At 42.4% G+C, this 20,780-nt stretch overlaps 1 protein-coding gene across 5 annotated transcripts in view; it reads left to right on the forward strand.

Moving 5' to 3' along the window:
* Positions 1–19,200, forward strand: part of LOC147117234 (uncharacterized protein C2orf66-like) — a 115,639-nt gene extending 96,439 nt beyond the window's left edge. For 3 of the 5 annotated variants that reach the window (XR_015078401.1, XR_015078399.1, XM_085988043.1), the window contains 3 exons: positions 7,936–7,992; positions 14,317–14,440; positions 18,753–19,200. Coding sequence is in view for 2 of the 5 variants with exons in the window: in XM_085988043.1 (XP_085844169.1) it covers positions 7,936–7,992; positions 14,317–14,440; positions 18,753–18,908 (337 nt within the window). In the remaining 3 variants the exon portion in view is untranslated. Of the gene's footprint in view, positions 1–2,294; positions 2,541–7,935; positions 7,993–14,316; positions 14,441–18,752 lie in introns of all 5 variants that reach the window. The other 2 variants (XR_015078400.1, XM_085988044.1) reach the window with 2 other exon arrangements.
* The last annotated feature ends 1,580 nt before the right edge of the window (positions 19,201–20,780 follow it).

Consider the following 20,780-nt stretch of genomic DNA (forward strand, 5'->3'; position numbering starts at 1 on the left):
AAAATGGCGCTTCCCGCGCTTTTCTTTCTTCCCCGCCGAATTAAGATGGCGCCTCCCGCGCTTTCCCGCCGCTGCTGCCAATGCTGTTCTCCGCGGTTCCCGTTGCGACCTGCAGCTTTTCGCGGTATTTCTATTTTTTTTATATATCGCTTCAATAGTTTCTCCGTTACTTGCAGAACCGTTCCCGTCGTGGAGCGGACCCTCTGGGACTTTCCCCTCCCTCTGCTCGGTCCGAACGCCGACCTGCTTTGCAGCACCGGCCGCGCCCTGAGTGCTCCACCCTCTCTCTCTCTTTGCTTCTGCTTCCCGACTCGCTGCCCGGCCCCGTTGCAGAGCCACCCGATCGAGCTCTAGCCCACCGCAGCCCAGGAAGGATCAGTGCACTACCTGCCACCAGCCCATTTAGCTGGGGAAACCACAGACTGGAGACCAAGCCTGGCCCTTGTTTTCGAGTTTCTTCGAGTTATTATTTATTTATTTTTGTTCTGGCTTCGACCTTCATCTGAGGAATCGATCCCCTTGAGGTGCTGCCGAATTGTAGGTAAGTTCGTTTCTAACTCGTCGCTACTGTTAGATCCATGTGTTAATGGAGACACGGAATGCAGGAGTTGATTTAACAAGTGTTTACTGAACAAAGTCTGGAGGTGAACTAACAACACAAGACGTTACACAGGCTTATATACCCGAGTGGTCACTACTGGTACTACAGTATACAGGGGCTTCAAAAACATAGTTCCTCTTAAAGGTACATACACTACAGTGACCAAAGCCCTTCCTCAGTGTGACTGAATCAATCAAATTCCTTTTTATTCCATTCAATTTCAGGATTTTTAGAATTGTTTTGAGATTACATTCCACAATTTGTTTTATTTTCCATTGGAAACTGAAACCCAATGGCCTCAAAAATGACATGAAAATAAATAATTACAATGGGCATGAACTTGTTATAACTCAAGCTGAGCTATACCGTAGTTGCCAATCATCCAGTTTTTGTATAAACGTTAGCTTTTCCAGCCCCCATTCACACTATCAATACAAGGACTGGGAAAACAACTGTTCATGGGGCTCTTCACTTCCCTTCCTCGACATCTCTGTCTCCATTTCCGATGAAAGGCTACCAACCAATATCCACTATAAACCCACTGACTCCCACAGCTACCTTGACTACACATCCTCCCACCTCGCCTCCTGTAAGGACTTTATTCCATTCTCCCAGTTTCTCTTTCTCCGTCGCATCTGTCCTGACGATGCCACCTTCCATGCCAGTGCTTGCGATGTGTCTTCCTTTTTCCTCAACCGAGGATTCCCCTCCACCCGTGGTTGACATGGCCCTCGACCGTGTCTGTTCCATTTCCTGCACTTCTGCCCTCAACCCTTCCCTCCCTCCCAGAACCACGACAGGGTTCCCCTTGTCCTTACCTTCCACCTCACCAGCCTTCACATTCAATGGATCATTTTCCGCCATTTCCGCCACCTCCAGCCTGATCCTACCACCAAACACATCTTCCCATCCACTCCCCTTTCAGCATTCCGAAGGAACTGTTCGCTCCGCGACACCCTGGTCCATTCTTCAATCACCCCCAACACCTTCACCCCTTCCCACGGCACCTTCTTGTGCAACCGCAGGAGATATAACACCTGCCCTTTTACTTCCTCCCTTCCCACCGTCCAGGGCCCCAAACACACCTTCCATGTGAAACAGCAATTTACTTGTACTTCTTGCAATTTAGTATACTGTATTCACTGCTCACGATGAGCTCTCGTCTACATTGGGGAGACCAAATGCAGATTGGATGACTGTTTTGCGGAACATTTCCATTCAGTCCGCAAGTGTGACCCCGAGCTTCTGGTCGCCTGTTACTTTAATTCTCCGCTCCCCACTCTGACTTCGGCCTCCTGTACTGTTCCAATGAAGCTCAATATAAGCTCAAGGAACAGCACCTCATCTTTTGATTAAGAAGTTTACAGTCTTATGGACGCAACATTGAGTTCAACAATTTCAGATTATAACCTCTCTCCCCATTTTTTTGTTCAGCAGCTGTTGATGATTCTGCTATTCCCATTTACACCTCCTCTAGATCAATCTATTGCTTCTTTACTTGTCCCATTACCATCTCCTTTTGCCTTTAGTCCTTTAATCTCTCCTGCCTTCCATCCTATCACAGACCTTCCCTTTTGTTCTTTCCTCCCCTCCCCCCCTTTCCCTGCACCTGTACTTGTTAGATCTCTAACTTTTTTCAGTTCTGACGAAAGGTCATCGACCTGAAATGTTAACTCTGTTTCTCTCTCCACAGATGCTGCCTGACCTGCTGAGTATTTCCAGGATTTTCTGTTTTTATTTCAGATTTCCAGCATTCGTAGTATTTTGCTTTTATATTGTTTATGGGGCTGGTTGGAGTCACCCCATAATCTGTAATGGCCGTACCGCGATATGGGGTGGCTTCAGGCAGCCTTGAAATTAGCTATTTTTCCGGGTCCCCTACAAAACTGCACAAACAGGCCCCAGGACAGCTGACTGTCTACATGAAACTGGACGATTGGTAACTATGTAAAATGACATGCCAAATTGAATTTAGCCGCTATTTAATTCGATAGTGTAAACCTTCACAGAAAACATCATAAACTTAAGAACTTAGGAAGGATCTTGTCTTCTGTCATTATACCTGAACTTCCTGACACCTGAAAAAAGAGCTTTTTTTGTTCTTCCTTCATAAAGAGGGACTCAAGGCGGATAAATCACCTGGACCTGATGGCTTACATCCTAGGGTCTTGAGGGAAGTGGCAGTATGGATTGTGGATGCATTGGTAATAATTTTCCAAAACTCCCTGGACTCAGCAAAGGTCCCGGCAGACTGGAAAACTGCTAATGTAACACCCTTATTTAAAAAGGGCAGTAGACAGAAGGCTGGAAACTATAGACCGGTTAGCCTAACATCTGTGGTAGGTAAAATTTTGGAGTCCATTATTAAGGAGACAGTAACAGGACATTTGGATAATCATAATTTAATAGGACAAAGTCAGCATGGTTTTATGAAGGGGAAGTCATGTTTGACAAATTTGCTGGAGTTCTTTGAGGAAGTAACATACAGGGTGGATAAAGGGGAACCAGTGGACGTAGTGTATTTAGACTTCCAAAAGGCATTTGACAAGGTGCCACACAAAAGATTATTGCTTAAGATAAAAAATCATGGGATTGGGGGTAATATTCTGGCATGGATAGAGGATTGGCTATCTAACAGAAGGCAGAGAGTTGGGATAAATGGTTCATTCTCAGACTAGCAATCAGTAACTAGTGGTGTTCCGCAGGGGTCAGTGCTGGGTCCCCAACTCTTTACAATCTATATTAACGATTTGGAGGAGGGGACCGAGTGTAACATATCAAAGTTTGCAGATGATACTAAGATGGGCGGGAAAGTAATGAGTGAGGAGGACATAAAAAACCTGCAAGGGGACATAGACAGGCTAAGTAAGTGGGCAGAGATTTGGCAGATGGAATACAATACTGGAAAGTGTGAGGTTATGCACTTTGGCAGGAAAAATCGTAGAGCAAGTTATTATCTTAATGGCAAGAAACTGGAAAGTACTGAAGTACAAAGGGATCTGGGGGTCCTGGTGCACGAAACTCAAAAGGTTAGTATTCAGGTGCAGCAAGTGATTAAGAAGGCCAATGGAATGTTGGCTTTCATTGCTAGGGGGATAGAATATAAAAATAGGGAGGTATTGCTTCAGTTGTACAAGGTATTGGTGAGACCGCACCTGGAATACTGCATACAGTTTTGGTGTCCCTACTTAAGAAAAGACATACTTGCTCTCGAGTCAGTACAAAGAAGGTTCACTCGGTTAATCCCGGGGATGAGGGGATGGACATATGAGGAGAGGTTGAGTAGATTGGGACTCTACTCATTGGAGTTCAGAAGAATGAGAGGCAATCTTATTGAAACATATAAGATTGTGAAGGGGTTGGATCGGGTGGATGTGGGGAGGATGTTCCCAATGATGGGTGAAACTAGAACTAGGGGGCATAGTCTTAGAATAAGGGGCTGCTCTTTCAAAACTGAGATGAGGAGGAACTACTTCACTCAGAGGGTGGTAGGTCCATGGAATATGCTGCCCCAAAAAGCTGTAGAAGCTACATCATTACATAAATTTAAAACAGAAATAGACAGTTTCCTAGAAGTAAAGGGAATTAAGGGTTACGGGGAGCAGGCAGGAATTTGGACATGAGTCTAGGTTTGGATCGGTCATGGCCCTGTGGGTAGCGGAGCGGGCCCAGGGGCCGTGTAGCCTGATCCTGCTCCTATTTCGTGTGTCTAATTCTGTTAGATTCAGGAGATGGTTCTGTGATAGTAGATTGGCGGTTAGGATCAGATCAGCCATGATCTTATTGAATGCCGGAGCAGGCTCGAGGGGCCGATTGGCCTATTCCTGCTCCTATTTCTTATGTTCTTATGTTCTTATGTTCTTATGTAAGAGGGGCTAGCTGCCTATCAGTGAGAAAATGAGAAAGGCCATCTGCTACAAACTAAAAATTAAAATAAACATGTTTATGACTTTCAAAGTATAAAGAGATCACATTTATTTGATATCACTTTTCATAACCTATATGATACAAATCAGGCTTTAGATTGTGGAAACTTTCTTCAATACAATTAACTAGCACACATTGAAAATCATTCTTATCAAGCATATTTATCAGAGCCAGTTTAGGATCCTTTGATCAATCACATAAAAAGTTTGGTCTGCACCAACCAAAGGCATTTCAGTACCTTCAAATAAGACGTTAATATCAGTGGCTGGCCAATGAGCCCTCTAATCCATCATCCAAAAGCCATTCTGTTTATTCTAAATGAAAGCCCTTTGTGTTTGCTGCTTTCTGTTTAGACACAGCTTTGCGACACGTGTGTAGAATCATAGAAAGTTACAACACGGAAGGAGGCCATTTCAGCCCATCGTGTCCACGCCGGCCAGCAAAGAGCTATCCAGCGGACACGATGGGCCGAAGTGGCCTCCTTCCGTGCTATAACTTTCTATGACTCTATGAGTGCTGTGCAACTTCAGCATGACTTCTGGGGATTTGAACTCAACTGGTGTAGCCATATACCCTAGATAATTAAAATGCTTTTATTTATCACTGCCTCACACTGTTTAGGCGTGAGGGGTAATTTTATGAATTTGTGCTCCTGTCATGGAGCTCTGCCCATCAGCTCTCTCTGTTGGGAATTTGGATGCACAGCCACAATGATTTTCCATCCATTAATTTTAGAGGAATTTTTTGGAAGACAAAGATTTCCCTGAATTTATTGCACAAGATCATTAAATAGGTTCAAATGAAGAAGACGCTGTCTCCAGACATGGAGTGCAAAGTTGTAAACTTACTCCTATGGTGATCAATGAGACAACTAGCACTATGGTAGGGCTGCTGGGGTACGGCAGCCTGGGGAGGGGAGTGGGGTGCGAATCCTTTTGTCTGACCTCACTGTGGAGGCGAAACCTGAGATTTGGAAGAAAGGGTTGGAAAGTGCAGTGTGGCTCACTGCTGGAGTCCTGATGGCCATTGAACTTACCTACCCTCTCTCTTTTTACAATTTTACCTAATTAACGGTGTTATGTTCATAAATAAATAGACGTTTTCATTATGAACAGCTAGCTTGAGCTAGTCATTTATTCAGCCATGTGGACTAGTGTACAGGCATCCATCTTGACTACTGCCTTGTGGGTAGCCCCCTACTAAACATACAGCTCCACCTAGTGTACCATTCTAGAATGACATGTTACTGATCATTACAAACGGGAGCAGTACTCAGCTACTTCAGCCAGCCAAAATCAGCTGTTTTTACTGTGCAAGGAAAACAGACCCAGCCTATCCAGTCTTTCCTCATAGCTAAGATTCTCTACTCCTGGCAACATCCTTGTAAATCTCCTCTGTACCCGCTCTCGTGCAATCACATCTTTCCTGTAATATGGTGACCAGAACTGCACGCAGTACTCTAGCTGAGGCCTAACTAGTGTTTTATACAGTTGAAGCATAACCCCCCTGCACTTGTATTCTATGCCACGGCTAATAAAGGCAAGCATTCCGTATGCCTTCTTAACCACCTTATCTACCTGGCCTGCTACCTTCAGGGATCTGTGGACGTGCACGCCAAGGTCCCTTTGTTCCTCTACACTACTCAGTGTCCTATCATTTAATGTGTATTCCCTTTCCTTGTTAGCCCTCTCCAAATGCATTACCTCACACTTCTCTGGATTGAATTCTATTTGCCACTGTTCTGCCCACCTGACCAATTTATTGATATATTCCTGCAGTCTACAGCTTCCTTCTTCAGTATCAACCACACTGCCGATTTTAGTATCATCTGCAAACTTCTTAATCATACCCACTATATTCAAGTCTAGGTCATTGATATATACCACAAAAAGCAGGGGACCTAGTACTGAGCCCTGCAGAACCCCACTGGAAACAGCCTTCCAGTCACAAAAACACCCATCAACCATTACCCTCTGCTTCCTGTCTCCGAGCCAGTTTTAAAACCGACTTGACACTTTGCCCTGGATCCCATGGGCTTTTAACTTCGTGACCAGTCTGCCATGTGTAACTTTATCAAAAGCCTTGCTATAGTCCATATACACTACATCAAATGCCCTACCATCATCTACCCTCCTTGATACCTCCTCAAAAAATTCAATCAAGTTTGTCAGACACGACCTTCCCGTGCTGACTACCCTTGATTAATGCGTGTCTTTCTAAATGAAGATTTACCCTGTTCTTCAGAATTCGTTCCAATAATTTTCCCTCAACCGAGGTTAGGCTGACTGGCCTGTAATTACTCGGTCTATCCTTTTCTCCCTTTTTAAACAACGGTACCACATTAGCAGTCCTCCAGCACCACACCTGAAGCCAGAGAGGATTGAAAAATGATGGTCAGGGCCTCTGCTATTTCCTCGTTTAACAGCCTGGGATACATTTCATCCGGGCCTGGGGATTTATCCACTTTTAAAGTTGCTAAACCTGCTAAACACTCTTGTCAAGCTGGACTGTGCAGTCTGTTTTCCACAATATAATGAGACCATTTAGCCCCTAGAGGTAGTACAGAGGAAATCAATGAGGTTGATTCCAGATTTCAGAGGAGAAAGAGCTACGATGAAGCACTTGATAAGTTAGGGCTCTTTAGTCTCAAAAAAGATATCTCAAATCAGGCATTATAGAGATATATAAACCAGTTAAGGAAAAGAAAACATAAATACTTTCAAATACACCAGGGCAACAAGGCAAGAGGGCACAGGTTCAGTGTTGTGATGGGCAAATTTAGGACATAAGCCAGAAACTATTTCAGTAATAATCATTAATTAATAATTAATATATAATCATGGAAGATGATTAATAGTTGCAATGGAAGAATGGTTGAGGCCAGAATATTGGCTCATGAGAAACAACTAGATGCTGTAATGGGAAGCTGGTAGGGTTAATATTCAGGAAGGATGAAATGAATCAAATGGGTTGAAAGTCCTCCTTCATCTAAATCTATTTTATAATCCTGTGACATTAATTATGGGGAATCTTTACCTCCCAAAAAACTGTTCCATGCACACATGTAATCAGGAAATGTTCCTGAGTTCACATCAACAGCAATTCGATCTGTAAGAGTTGGAAGGTAAATTTAGAGAGGATTTGTTGAAATGGGAAGATTGGTGGGTGCATGGAAGAGCTGGGATATCTGCACAATTGCTATCCAAGTGGTGGCCTGCAGGCACAATTACCAAAACAATGCTAGTGATTAGCACACCCACCAAAGCTTCCAAGCATCCAGACTTTCTTCACCGTGCTTCTCAACAATCGGTTTTAATTGGAATATCCTGACATCAGAGAGTGCAGCTGAAAAAAGTACTGTGTAAAACTCCCATGGTGAAAAACCAACTGCTTTGTTGTTTCTACAGACAAACAACCCCAATCATCTACCTGAATTTCAGCCTATCGACATTAAAAGTTGAGAGGTACGTTCTTCATATTCTGACCTACTGTTTGAAGTGGCAGCTATGCTTTTACTTCTGGTCTAGCTGAATTACAGTTGCTGCTTCAAAGAAAATTAGAAATACATAAAATATAAGACATATGTGTTAAGTTATTAAAACTGTATTGTAGATATACACTTTTGAAAATTATTTTATCTCAACTGAATTTAGGGGATCTCAGTTTTCTTTGAATGGTCTCGAGAAAATTGCATCCCATAATTCAAATAAAAATGGTTGCTTAAATATTTATTTTAATCAATACAATATAAAAATATTCCAAGCTTTCAATATAACAGCAATTACATTTTCATAAGAAGTGGTTCCATAATTCAAGTTATAAAACTAGCTAATTAATTGAATTTCATTATTTTAATATCGTTCTAAATTATAATGACAGTTTTCTTTAATCCATATTTATACTTTCAGTTAACAATCTCAGTTCTCCATAAATTCATTAGGAACACATGCTCTAAATATAAAATTTGTCTAAAAAGGCAGGTAGAATAAATTCTGAGATTTTCAAAGTCTTATGTTGCTGTCTGGTCTGGGTATCTGACAATGGCATATTGTCTGTGATCAGTGAGTCATTCAGTCATTCATATATCAGTGAGTATGTTTGTGAGTGGGTTGGAGAGGGTGTATAAATTGGAGCAATTCTACATATCGCAGAGCAGAGGCAGCAGCAGGGCCTTCGTTTGTACACAACTTTCAATCTCCTAGACAGGTAAGGACAACAAACCGTGATGTGGAAATCTGCTGCTGCTATCTTTATACTGCAGCTGTCTTTCTTTCCTTATTCATTCATTATTTGTATCATTGCCTATTACTTGTCTTCAATTTTCTCTGTACACACATCCAACTTTTATATCTACCTCATTCTGCCAATATACAAATGCAATGTAGAATCTATTGTGCCTGGCCCATGTGAAATATTGATTACTGTTGCTACCTTTTATTACTTTATTTGTGTTTATCCATCTGCATAGAATAGTGCATCATTATTTGTCCATTTTATTCTTCTTTGCACTGTGGCAAATGTTTCAATTTCTGTTATCTCTACCTTATCAGTACAATTATAACTGGTATATATCATAAACTGTAAAATGTTATCCCATTCACATTAGAGTATATTATCATCTAGAATGTGATGCTATTTATTTGAATAACTTATTCATCACCTAATTTAATCTACTGCATTGCAGTTCTAGAATTGATCTATTACAATTTGGATGGAAAGTCTCAGCACTAATACTTCTGTTGGCTAGTCTCTTTTTGTAGTAGACAAGGTTACTAATTTCTCCCAGCTCATTTTAGTTACCCCAAACGTGATACTTGGCCTACATAATTCTCCGTTACAGAGGCCGCAATCACCCAGTTTCAGACTATTCTGTCTCGCTGTGTTGTCTTGCTCAGGGGAGAAGATGATTTCCTTCTCCAGGGTTACTATAAGAGATCAGAGACGAGTTCAGATTTCCCATCATCAATCAGCACTTCATTACTCTACTTGGATTTTAGACTGGTTGTTAGATTAGAGCAGCTTCAGCGGGTTATCTCCAGAGATGGCGTGTTAACCTATTCAGCAGACCAGAGATTTTACCTTAAAGTACAACAGCATGCTCATTAAATGAAAAGGGGCCATGTTTTCTGAGTGCTGGGTGTGAAGCACTGTGGACAGGTTAGTAGCAGTGATAACAACAGAAAACGCTGGAAAAATTCAGCAGGCCAGGCAACATCCGTGGAGAGAGAAACAGAGTCAACATTTCGGGTCGAAACCCTTCTACAGAACTGAGAGAAAAGGCAGGAAATGAAAAGATTAAAAGGCAGTTTGGGGGCTGGGAAATGGGGGAGGGGATTGAAGAAGAGACATTAAGAGATATTCAAGGTGAGACGACATAGTACTAGGACAGGTAAAGAAACAAACAATGGCTCTAGATGAAGTGTGAAATGCGCTGGCAGCGTGAAAGACAGCTGTCACATGGGAGAGAGAGAAAAGGAAAAGGCACAAACCAAAAGTGTGGATATAAAATATAAAAATATAATAGGGGCCGAGGTTATGCTCTCATCTTCCGATTAGGCACTTTACAGCCTTCTGGACTCAATATCGAGTTCAACAATTTCAGATCATAACCTCGGCCCCTATTATATTGTTATATTTTTATCCACACTTTTGGTTTGTGCCTTTTCCTTTTTTTCCTCTCTCTCCCATGTGACAACTGTCTCTCACGCTGCCAGCGCATTTCACACTTCATTTAGAGCCATTGTCTGTTTCTTTACCTGTCCTAGTACTATGTCGTCTCACCTTGAATATCTCTTAATGTCTCTTCTTTCATCCCCTCCCCCATTTGCCAGCCCCCAAACTGCCTTTTAATCTTTTCATTTCCTGCCTTTTTTTCTCAGTTCCGTAGAAGGGTTTCGACCCGAAACGTTGACTCTGTTTCTCTCTCCATGGATGTTGCCTGGCCAGCTGAGTTTTTCCAGCATTTTCTGTTGTTATTTCGTATTTCCAGCATCCGCAGTATTTTGCTATCGTATTAGTAGCAGTGATTGTGTATAGTCAACAATGAGTTGTGGTTCAGTCAGCAGTGTCTGTGCTTGAACTGTGCATATTAATCAGTTCCTTCACACTGTCAATCTCAGTATCCTCTGCAAACCACTTCTCACCATTAACAGGAATGACTGAACAGACTGGGGCTTCTTTTCTCTAGAGGTCTTTAAAATTATGAAAGGGTTCGATAGAGTAGATATAGAGAAGATGTTTCCACTTGTGGGGGGAGTCCAAAACTAGGGGCCATAAATATAAGATAGTCATTAATAAATCCAGTGAGGAATTCAGGAGATAATTCTTTACCCAGAGTGGTGAGAATTTGGAACTTGCTACCACAAGGAGTACGATAGCAAAATACTGCAGATGTTGGAAATCCAAAATAACAACAGAAAATGCTGGAAAAACTCAGCAGGTCAGGCAACATCCGTGGAGAGAAATTTGAGTTGACGTTTCGGGTCGAACCCTTCTTCAAAACTGGAAAGAAAAGAAAATAGATCGAAGGCAGGGCTGCGATCAGACAAAAGAAGTGAAAGAAACAAAAGAAGTAAAAGAGACAATAAAAGGTATACGAAGCTAGACGAGATGGTAATAGGCTGAGATTAGGTGAGAAGTGTACTGGCAGGGCAAGAGATAGCTGCCAGGTGTGAGAGAGAAACAAAAGGAAAGGGTGGGGGGGGGGGTGGAAGGAGTGGAAAAATACAAGAAAAAATGTAATAGGGGCCGAGGTTATGATCTGAAATTGTTGAACTCGATATTGAGTCTGGAAGGCTGCAGAGTGCCTAATCAGAAGATGAGGTGCTGTTCCTCGAGTTTACGTTGAGCTTCCGTGGAACAATACAAGAGGCCAAGGGCGGTGAGGTCCGAGTGGGAATGGAGCGGTGAATTAAAATGACAGGCGACCGGAAGCTCGGGGTCACCCTTACGGACTGCATGGAGGTGTTCCGCAAAGCGGTCACCCAATCTAGGTTTTGTCTCCCCAATGTAGAGGAGACCACATCGTGAGCAGCGAATACAGTATACTAGATTGCGAGAAGTACAAGTAAATCGCTGTTTCACCTGGAAGGGGTGTTTGGGGCCCTGGACAGTGGGAAGGGGGGAGGTATAGGGGCAGGTGTTACATCTCCTCCGCTTGCACGGGAAGGTGCCAGGCGAAGGGGAAGGGCTGTTTGGGGTGATAGAGGAGTGGACTAGGGTCCCTACGGAAGTCTTCCCCCCACACAACTGACCCTTTCTCCCGCTTGCAGAATTCCCGTTCTACCTGGACCCCTCCCCCTGGCCTCTTACCCTCTCTAGATCTTTTCATCGCTAACTGCCGCCGTGACATCGGCCGTCTCCATTTCTCTGCTCCCCTCACTCACTCCAACCTACCTCCCTCTGAACTTGCAGCACTCCATTCTCTTAGATCCAACCCTGACATTGTCATTAAACCCGCTGACAAGGGCGGTGCTGTTGTTGTTTGGCGTACTGACCTCTACCTAGCGGAAGCTGAACGCCAACTCTCCGACACCTCCTCCTACCTCCACCTGGACCATGACCCCACTACCGAACATCAAACCACCATTTCCAAGATCTTCCCCCCGCTGCCACCAACCTCATAGTTCCCCAACCCCGCACAGCCCACTTCTACCTCCTTCCCAAGATCCACAAACAGGACTGCCCTGGTAGACCCATCGTTTCAGCCTGTTCTTGCCCCACGGAACTTATCTCTTCCTATCTTGACTCTATCTTTTCTCCCCTTGTCCAGTCTCTTCCCACCTACATCCGCGACTCTTCGGACGCCCTCCGCCACTTTAACAGTTTCCAGTTTCCTGGCCCCAACCGCTTCCTTTTCACCATGGACGTACAATCCCTCTACACCTCCATCCCCCACCATGATGGCCTGAGGGCACTCCGCTTCTTCCTTGAACAGAGGCCCAACCAGTCCCCATCCACCACCACCCTCCTCCGCCTGGCTGAACTTGTTCTCACATTGAACAACTTCCCCTTTAACTCCACTCATTTCCTCCAAATCAAAGGTGTTGCCATGGGTACCCGCATGGGTCCTAGCTATGCCTGCCTTTTCGTGGGCTATGTGGAACAATCTTTGTTCCAGTCCTACTCGGGTCCCCTCCCTCACCTCTTTTTCCGATACATTGATGACTGTATCGGTGCCGTTTCCTGCTCTCGCCCCGAACTTGACAATTTAATTCACTTTGCCTCCAATTTCCACCCTTCCCTCACCTTCACATGGTCCATCTCTGACTCTTCCCTTCCCTTCCTCGACTTCTCCGTCTCCATCTCTGGGGATCGGTTATCGACCAATATTCACTACAAGCCCACTGACTCCCACAGCTACCTGGACTACACTTCCTCCCACCCCGCCTCCTGTAAGGACTCTATTCCATTCTCCCAGTTTCTCTGTCTCTGCCGTATCTGCTCCGACAATGCCACCTTCCACACCAGTGCTTCAGACATGTCTTCCTTTTTCCACAACCGAGGATTCCCCTCTACCGTGGTTGACACTGCCCTCGACCATGTCAGTTCTATCTCCCGCACTTCTGCCCTCACCCCTGCCCCTCCCTCCCGGAACCACGATAGGGTTCCCCTTGTCCTCACCTTTCACCCCACCAGCCTCCACATTCAACGGATCATCCTCCGGCATTTCCGCTACCTCCAAAGTGATCCCACCACCAAACGTATCTTCCCCTCCCCTCCCCTTTCAGCATTCCGTAGGGACCGCTCCCTCCGAGACACCCTAGTCCACTCCTCTATCACCCCAAACAGCCCTTCCCCTTCGCCTGGCACCTTTCCATGCAAGCGGAGGAGATGTAACACTTGCCCCTATACCTCCCCCCTTCCCACTGTCCAGGGCCCCAAACACCCCTTCCAGGTGAAACAGCGATTTACTTGTACTTCTCGCAATCTAGTACACTGTATTCGCTGCTCACGATGCGGTCTCCTCTACATTGGGGAGACCAAACGCAGATTGGGTGACCACTTTGCGGAACACCTCCGTTCAGTCCGTAAGGGTGACCCCGAGCTTCCGGTCACCTGTCATTTTAATTCACCGCTCCATTCCCACTCGGACCTCACCGTCCTTGACCTCTTTTATTGTTCCATGGAAGCTCAACGTAAACTCGAGGAACAGCACCTCATCTTCCGATTAGGCACTCTGCAGCCTTCCGGACTCAATATCGAGTTCAACAATTTCAGATCATAACCTCGGCCCCTATTACATTTTTCTTGTATTTTTCCACTCCTTTCCCCCCCCCCCCCTTTCCTTTTGTTTCTCTCTCACACCTGGCAGCTATCTCTTGCCCTGCCAGTACACTTCTCACCTAATCTCAGCCTATTACCATCTCGTCTAGCTTCGTATACCTTTTATTGTCTCTTTTACTTCTTTTGTTTCTTTCACTTCTTTTGTCCGATCACAGCCCTGCCTTCGATCTATTTTCTTTTCTTTCCAGTTTTGAAGAAGGGTTCGACCCAAAACGTCAACTCAAATTTCTCTCCACGGATGTTGCCTGACCTGCTGAGTTTTTCCAGCATTTTCTGTTGTTATTACCACAAGGAGTAGTTGGGGCAAATAACATCGATACATTTAAGGGGAATCTAGATAAGCACATGAGGGAGAAAGGAAAAGAAGGATATGCTGATGGAGTGGGATAATTAAGGTGGGTGGAGGCTCGAGTGGAGCATAAACACCGGGTGAACCAAATGGCCTGTTTCTGTGCTGTAAATTCTATGTATGTAACTGTGTAAAAATGTTTCTTATACTTTAGGATGAAAAATATTCAACTCCTCATTACCTTTGCATCCATCTTCCTGCTGGTATGTGTAACCCCTGAGCCAGTCATCAGTGAAGGTGGATGGAAATCTTTAGAAAAACAACAAAACAGGGACCTGGTAAGTAATCAGTAGCCCTGGAGTGTCTGGATGAAAATCTAACTTTACTCAGAACAGCTTTCATTGGAATAAGAATGTATGAGGAAGGAAGCTTTGCTTAAGGCATTACAGTTGAGGATAGAAATGTATGGTGTTTGTGTTATGACCCAATTTTACTCTCCCTAATCTCATAACCATAATGTGAAAAGGGTATAAATTATTCTCCTTCTGATGCCTTTGAAGTAGCATTTCTTTAATAATTCTTATACAATTTATATGCACAACAGCAAATTTCAATATTCAAAAGCAACACTTCTACATTTTCTTCAATTGTATTTGTGGAGCCTTCAGTACTGATAATACGATAAGTATGACAATATTACAAAATACAGGAAAGAGCAGCTCATTTTCTAAGGATTTTTCTCAAATGAAGTATTAAATAAATCATGAAACAGGAGAATCATTGCCATTAATATTTAATTGGAAATGCTGTCTTTTTTGTTATCTGAAATACAACATGTGACATAACTTATATTAAAACTGACTATTGTATGGTAGAAATGTCATTTTGTTGTTTACTGTTGCATGTCACATGCCTGCATCAACAAAACAACAATGATCCCCTTTAACATGTTGAGTGAAATGACGATTGTCACTTTATTTCTTTTTTATCAACAGCTTCTGATTAACAAATAGAAATCTGGTAATTTGGCAATTTAACATAATAATGTACACATAGGGCTGGATTTTCCAAGCCCCGAGGAGGTGGGCATGGAGGCGGGACAGCCAGTAAATTCAGAGAAAGTGGGGGTGGATGGCAAACCTGCCCCCATCCCGCCTCCGTGCCCTTTTGCCAGGAGGTGGGAAGATGTGCAGCTTCAGATCCTGTCTCCTGGAGGTGGGAAAGGCATTTAATCCTTTTAACAGGTGAAGGCTTCCCGACCGCGGAGAACCCCGCCGGGTTGGAGGAGACGTGGAGGAGGTCTGCGGCGGTCGGAGGCACCTGGAAGTAAGATGTAGAGATGAATGATGGGTGCAAGTGTGGAGTGGTACGTATGCAAGGTGAGTGATAAATTAAAAAATTTACCTTGTTTTCTTCCTACAGCCTTCAGCCGCGGTGGATCGGGAGAGCCGGCATCCTCCTCATCAATTTCACAGACTGGCTGTTGGAACCTCCGATCCAACAGCCATGTGAAATTTACAAATTTGAAAGGTTTGATGAGTCCTGAACACAAAGACTCATCAAACTAAAGAGAATGACAGTGTTTGACAGCTTCACAGAGCTGTCAAACGCTGACATTTCTTCTTTCAAGAAGTCTTGACAGATGGCACATCTGACGTTGATGTGCTCTGTTAGTGACTTTCTCCCTAATTGGCCTGCTGAGCCCGCAGGGCGGGCTTAACAAGCTCCATCAGGGGAAAATCCCTTTGGTTGGTCAGGCGAGGATGGAGGCGGGACATTGACACGACAAGCAGCAGTCCCGCCTCCAACTCACCTCCATTCACAAAATCCAGCCCATAAGATCTAGAGTCTGAAGTTCTAGAAAGATTGTAGATAAGCTATGTAACTGCTGAATTTATGGTCTATAATTCATAAAACAAAATTAGAGATTTTTTCACACATCATAGAAATAGTTAAGATAAACAATTTCAAAGATTAATTTTAGCTTCAACCAAGATCAGGAAAATAATATAATTCATAGCTAGTATGACTAATAAGTATCCTCTGTTACAAATCATCTTTACCTGAGCTAAGGGATTTCTTTAATTTCCACTTGCAACTCTCAACTGTTGATTTGTTACTGTTGATTTGTTGCAAAGATTTTGATGTAATTCTGCATTCAAATATTATGACCTGTTTATCTCTATTATCTATAATCTTGTGCGCTTGAACATGGGCAATATTAAAATTAGATACTGAGCAAGTACAAAATCACTGATTTATTATATACTGATTTATTAGTTTGTGTCCTAGTCATGTTTATTTCTGAACATATTTCGCACAATTCTAATCGCCACTGGTCTAATTCGATGATGCTTTAAGTGGTCTTTTGTCTACCTTCATTTTGCCATAAGTGGCCATTCAAGCAGAAGCTGGAGAATTAACCTGTCTGGCACATTCAGGAAGACAGGTTTCATTCTTTATTTATCTATATTTTATATTTGGTGCCAATGGTGACTGGCTGGAAATCGATTTTCAAGTTTACTCTGCTCTTCTGTTAAATATTAGTGAAAATATGGTGAAGAGGCTACTCTCCTTTTTAGTTCATTGGACCACAGCATGCTAAGGTGTAAGAAATCTGAGTGGCACTGGTACCATGAAATCAGTTGCAAAAAAAATTAAAACCAAAGGAAAAGATTTATAGACTGAGGGTGCATTGACTCTTCTACCAGTCTGAGACCAATTGCTGAAGTTTGGGTTCCAGCCAGGCAAAACCCCTGTTTTCATTCTTGGTTCCTACCTGGCTGTAACTGTAACTGTCCTGTTTGGGGAAAGAGCCGTGTGTGCACCTGTGCAGATCTATCTTCCAACATATAAAAAAAAATCTCCAACAATAATTAAAATCTGAAGGATTGACACTCCACACTTGTAAAAGTAGTTTTTAGTGCCAGAGAGATTGGTAGTAATTAAGATTTATCACACCATTAAAAATTCACTAACACTTGAATGGACAAGCCCTAACTTCTTCTGGCGTGTTTAGTGGGTAAGTACCGCAACTTCATGCCCTTCATGTGTTTTAATGCCGAGTCTATCTGGTGTAGCGAAGCTTGTGGAGGAGCAGGGCAATTCAGACAGCAACTTCCTGATTTCCATGTTTAACTGCGCATGTGTGGACGCCAGAAGTTGCTGTCCAATTTACTCCATAACTGATAGCCTCACTGTTATTTCCACTGCAAAATCCGGGCCAATGTGTTTAAAGTTACTTACACCCCACAATAATATGGAGTTATGTAATAAACATTATTTAGATTGACTGGGATTTGTTCACCATACTTTGGTTAGGATGCTCCCAATGGATACTTCACAATAATATGAGCCACAAGCAAGAGATGAGTCAGACCGTGACTTCAACTGAAGTAAGTTTGGTCCTTGAACTTTATTGGAGTTGCTCCTGCTGCTTGCAAAGGATCTTATTTTCATCAGCGTATTAAGGACACTTGAATGAGTTATTTCTTATTTGTATAAAGCAGCAATTTTTATTTCCCAGTAAAACTGAAACTAGTTCACCACATTATATAGCTGACCACAGCAACTGCAAGTGTCCAATTTCAGACTGCTCTGGCATACCCATTATTCAGAGAACATTATTGGAATGAAACTGTAAGAAAAAATGCTAGCTTGGTGAATTAAAAAAAATACAATAAACCTTGCACTCTGCAAGGACAGTCTTTAAATAACTGAACAACACAAGAGGAATTAATGTTCTGTCTTGTTATGTAGATACCTGTGTCAGGCTTTAGATACAAGGTCACCAGTATCTGAATACATTTAAAAAGAAATCTGCTGTCTTGGAAGAAAGAAAAGAAAGAACTTTCATTTACAAAGCACCATTCACGATGTCAGGACGTCCCAATGTGCTTTACAGCCAATGACGTACTTTTAAAATGTAGTCACTGTTGTAATACAGGAAGTCAATTTACACACAGCAAGGTCCCACAAACTGCAATGAAATAAATGACCAGATCATCGGTTTTAGATGTTGGTTGAGCGACAAATGTTGGCCAGGACACCAGGAGAATGCCCTTCTCTTCGAATAGTTCCATGGGATCTTTTACGTCCGCCTGAGAGGACAGACAGGGCCTCAATTTAACGTCTCATCCTAAAGACAGCACCTTTGACAGTGCAGCACTCCCTCAGTACTGCACTAGAGTGGCAGCCTGGATTATGTGCTCAAGTCTCTGGAGCATGACTTGAACCAACAACCTTCTGACCTAGAGATGAGAGTGCTACCACTGAGCCATGGCTGACAATAGCTGTTACTATATTAGATATTATGGTTTCAGGTTTATAATTATGTAAAAAATAATCAGGCACTAAGTGATTATGTCTAAAAAAAGAAGAAAAAGAAAACAAATTCATCTAGGCTGCAAAAGGGTGACAAGCCCTGCTCACCCACCCATCGCCTCATTTTGGAAAAGGCAAATGATATACAGTACATGATTCGGCTGGAACGAAGATTTTTGGATTATTTGTTACATTTTCATCAAGAAGTTGCGAGTATACTTTAGACATACTAATTCCCCAAAATGTAATCTTTGAACAGATCGGTTACTGTCTGGACTTGATTATTTGCCCGCTTAAATATATTATTTTCTTTTCCCTACTAAACAGTTTTTCCGAATCCTCCAGTCCTACTTCACTGGCAGAGGGATGAACCTGGGACTTGGCAGAAAAGAAAAACTTCAAGGGGGATATGGAAGCAAAATTGGTTCATATGCTGATAAATTCAACAACAATTTGGACACTAAAGACATCTTCACTGGTTAAATGTCTGTACCATGGTTAATGAATATATTTGATTATGCATTCAATAAATATCAATGGATTTTCAGAATTAACAAGTATAATCCTGTTAGATTCAAGAGGAGCATCTACAGAAGTTGAGAAGCAGTTAATTGGTGTATTTGCGAACATTTGTTATTTGTTTAGTAAATGCTGCACTCTCTTGGAATTGTTACAGCAACATTTGCAGCCGATGTGTAACAAAAAAGGTTAATCAATCAAAGTCAACTTCTGTAGTTTTTAAACAGTCATAATAAATAAATATGTATGTCCTTTATATCTTGGGGTCTGTTACATACCGGTGTTTGAACATTGCTATTTGGTGCCCTGGTCACCTAAGCAGTTGAATTCAGAATAATTCCTCAATCCTATTCATTAATTACCAGGTAAAAATGAATCCACAGGTGGTTTATTTTATACTGCCTGTTGTAATCAAAAATATTAATATTTTATAATCTATCAATCTTCTACTAAAAGAATATATTACAATAATCGTACCATTTCATTACAGTTTGTTAGAAGGGTTAAAATTTGGGATCTCTCTCCCATATCTCCCTACTCCATCCTGTCCCTCTTTTCATCCTCCCCCTCCTCCTTCTGAGGAACTTAGTTTGCATATCCAAGTCTTTTATGTAGATGTGAAATGAATTTAGATAGGTTTATACAGCTGGGATGACGCATGGTAAATAACATGTAACACAGATAAATGTAAATATTCTACATAGGTGGGGAAAATGTGGGTCATAAGTGTAGAATGAATGCAACTAAATTAGCATATTCCTATGTAAGAACACTCGGATTGATACCCAGACAAGAAATATTCATTATGGGCACGAGATGAATCCTTAACTCTTTTATCTTAACTCCTCATCAAGGAACTGTCTGGGGTTTACCACCCAGTCTATGCCTAAATCTGGTTTGTCAAACTGCCCTACATTAACTAGTTCAGATATTAGCATTTACTCTACCAACCCATCAGGATCCACACAAGCTACTGAGTAATTTAATTAACCCTTTAAAATCAAATAAGCTAGACAAAGTTGTGAACTAATAATTGTTTAATCTTACAATCATAGTTAGTAGCATTTAAACATTGAGTATGCAAATAATTAGTAGACAGGATTAATTGGAAAAGTAATAGGTTATAGGGGCACTTCAGTTATGTCAAAGTAATTCAGCATTAACTGGTTACTGATTATAAATTTACAGTTGCAATCAGTGTCTGCAATTGATATAAATCGGTGAGATTATGATTAGACTCCTTAGGTAGCTGGCAAGGTAACAGCATCAATAGCCAGTCTATTGACTGGATTAAAGTGTATATGCTTATAGTTTGCATAATTTATGACATCATCCTTTTGAGCTGGCACGGATGAACTGATTGCCATGCCTTTCCTCTGGGAGGATGGCATTAGACTCCTGAAACATCAGTGTGATGAACCCCCATCTGTAGAGGTGCTGTTTCTCCTGGATCCTCTGCTACTGGGGAATTTCACCTACTGTGCCAGTAGCAATATCTGGGCTAGCTGGCTTAAAACTCACCTCCCTTGATCTTAAGGAAACGTGTGCATCTAAGCAACACATATATCTGCCTGTATCTGGCTGGTAGAGCCATACAGTTTTAACTCCTGTAGCCCCTCTCTCTCAGAGATACACATTCCAATTCTACAACGACAGCATTCCACGCTGTAGGAGACAGCAATCTACAAGAACTACTAAAAGAACTAGAACTAAACTAAGGACTTTAGTGGGGGAAAAAACACACTATTTTATATATCTTTAATAATTTCCAAAGAAACCTCCTCAAATCTATTGATCAATCTGAGTGACTTGTTCGAAAGGTTCAGCCCTTTTGGT

Source organism: Somniosus microcephalus, chromosome 5, assembly GCF_052327205.1.
Source record: "Somniosus microcephalus isolate GS21.2 chromosome 5, FLI_Smic_1.0, whole genome shotgun sequence".
Lineage (NCBI taxonomy): Eukaryota > Metazoa > Chordata > Chondrichthyes > Squaliformes > Somniosidae > Somniosus > Somniosus microcephalus.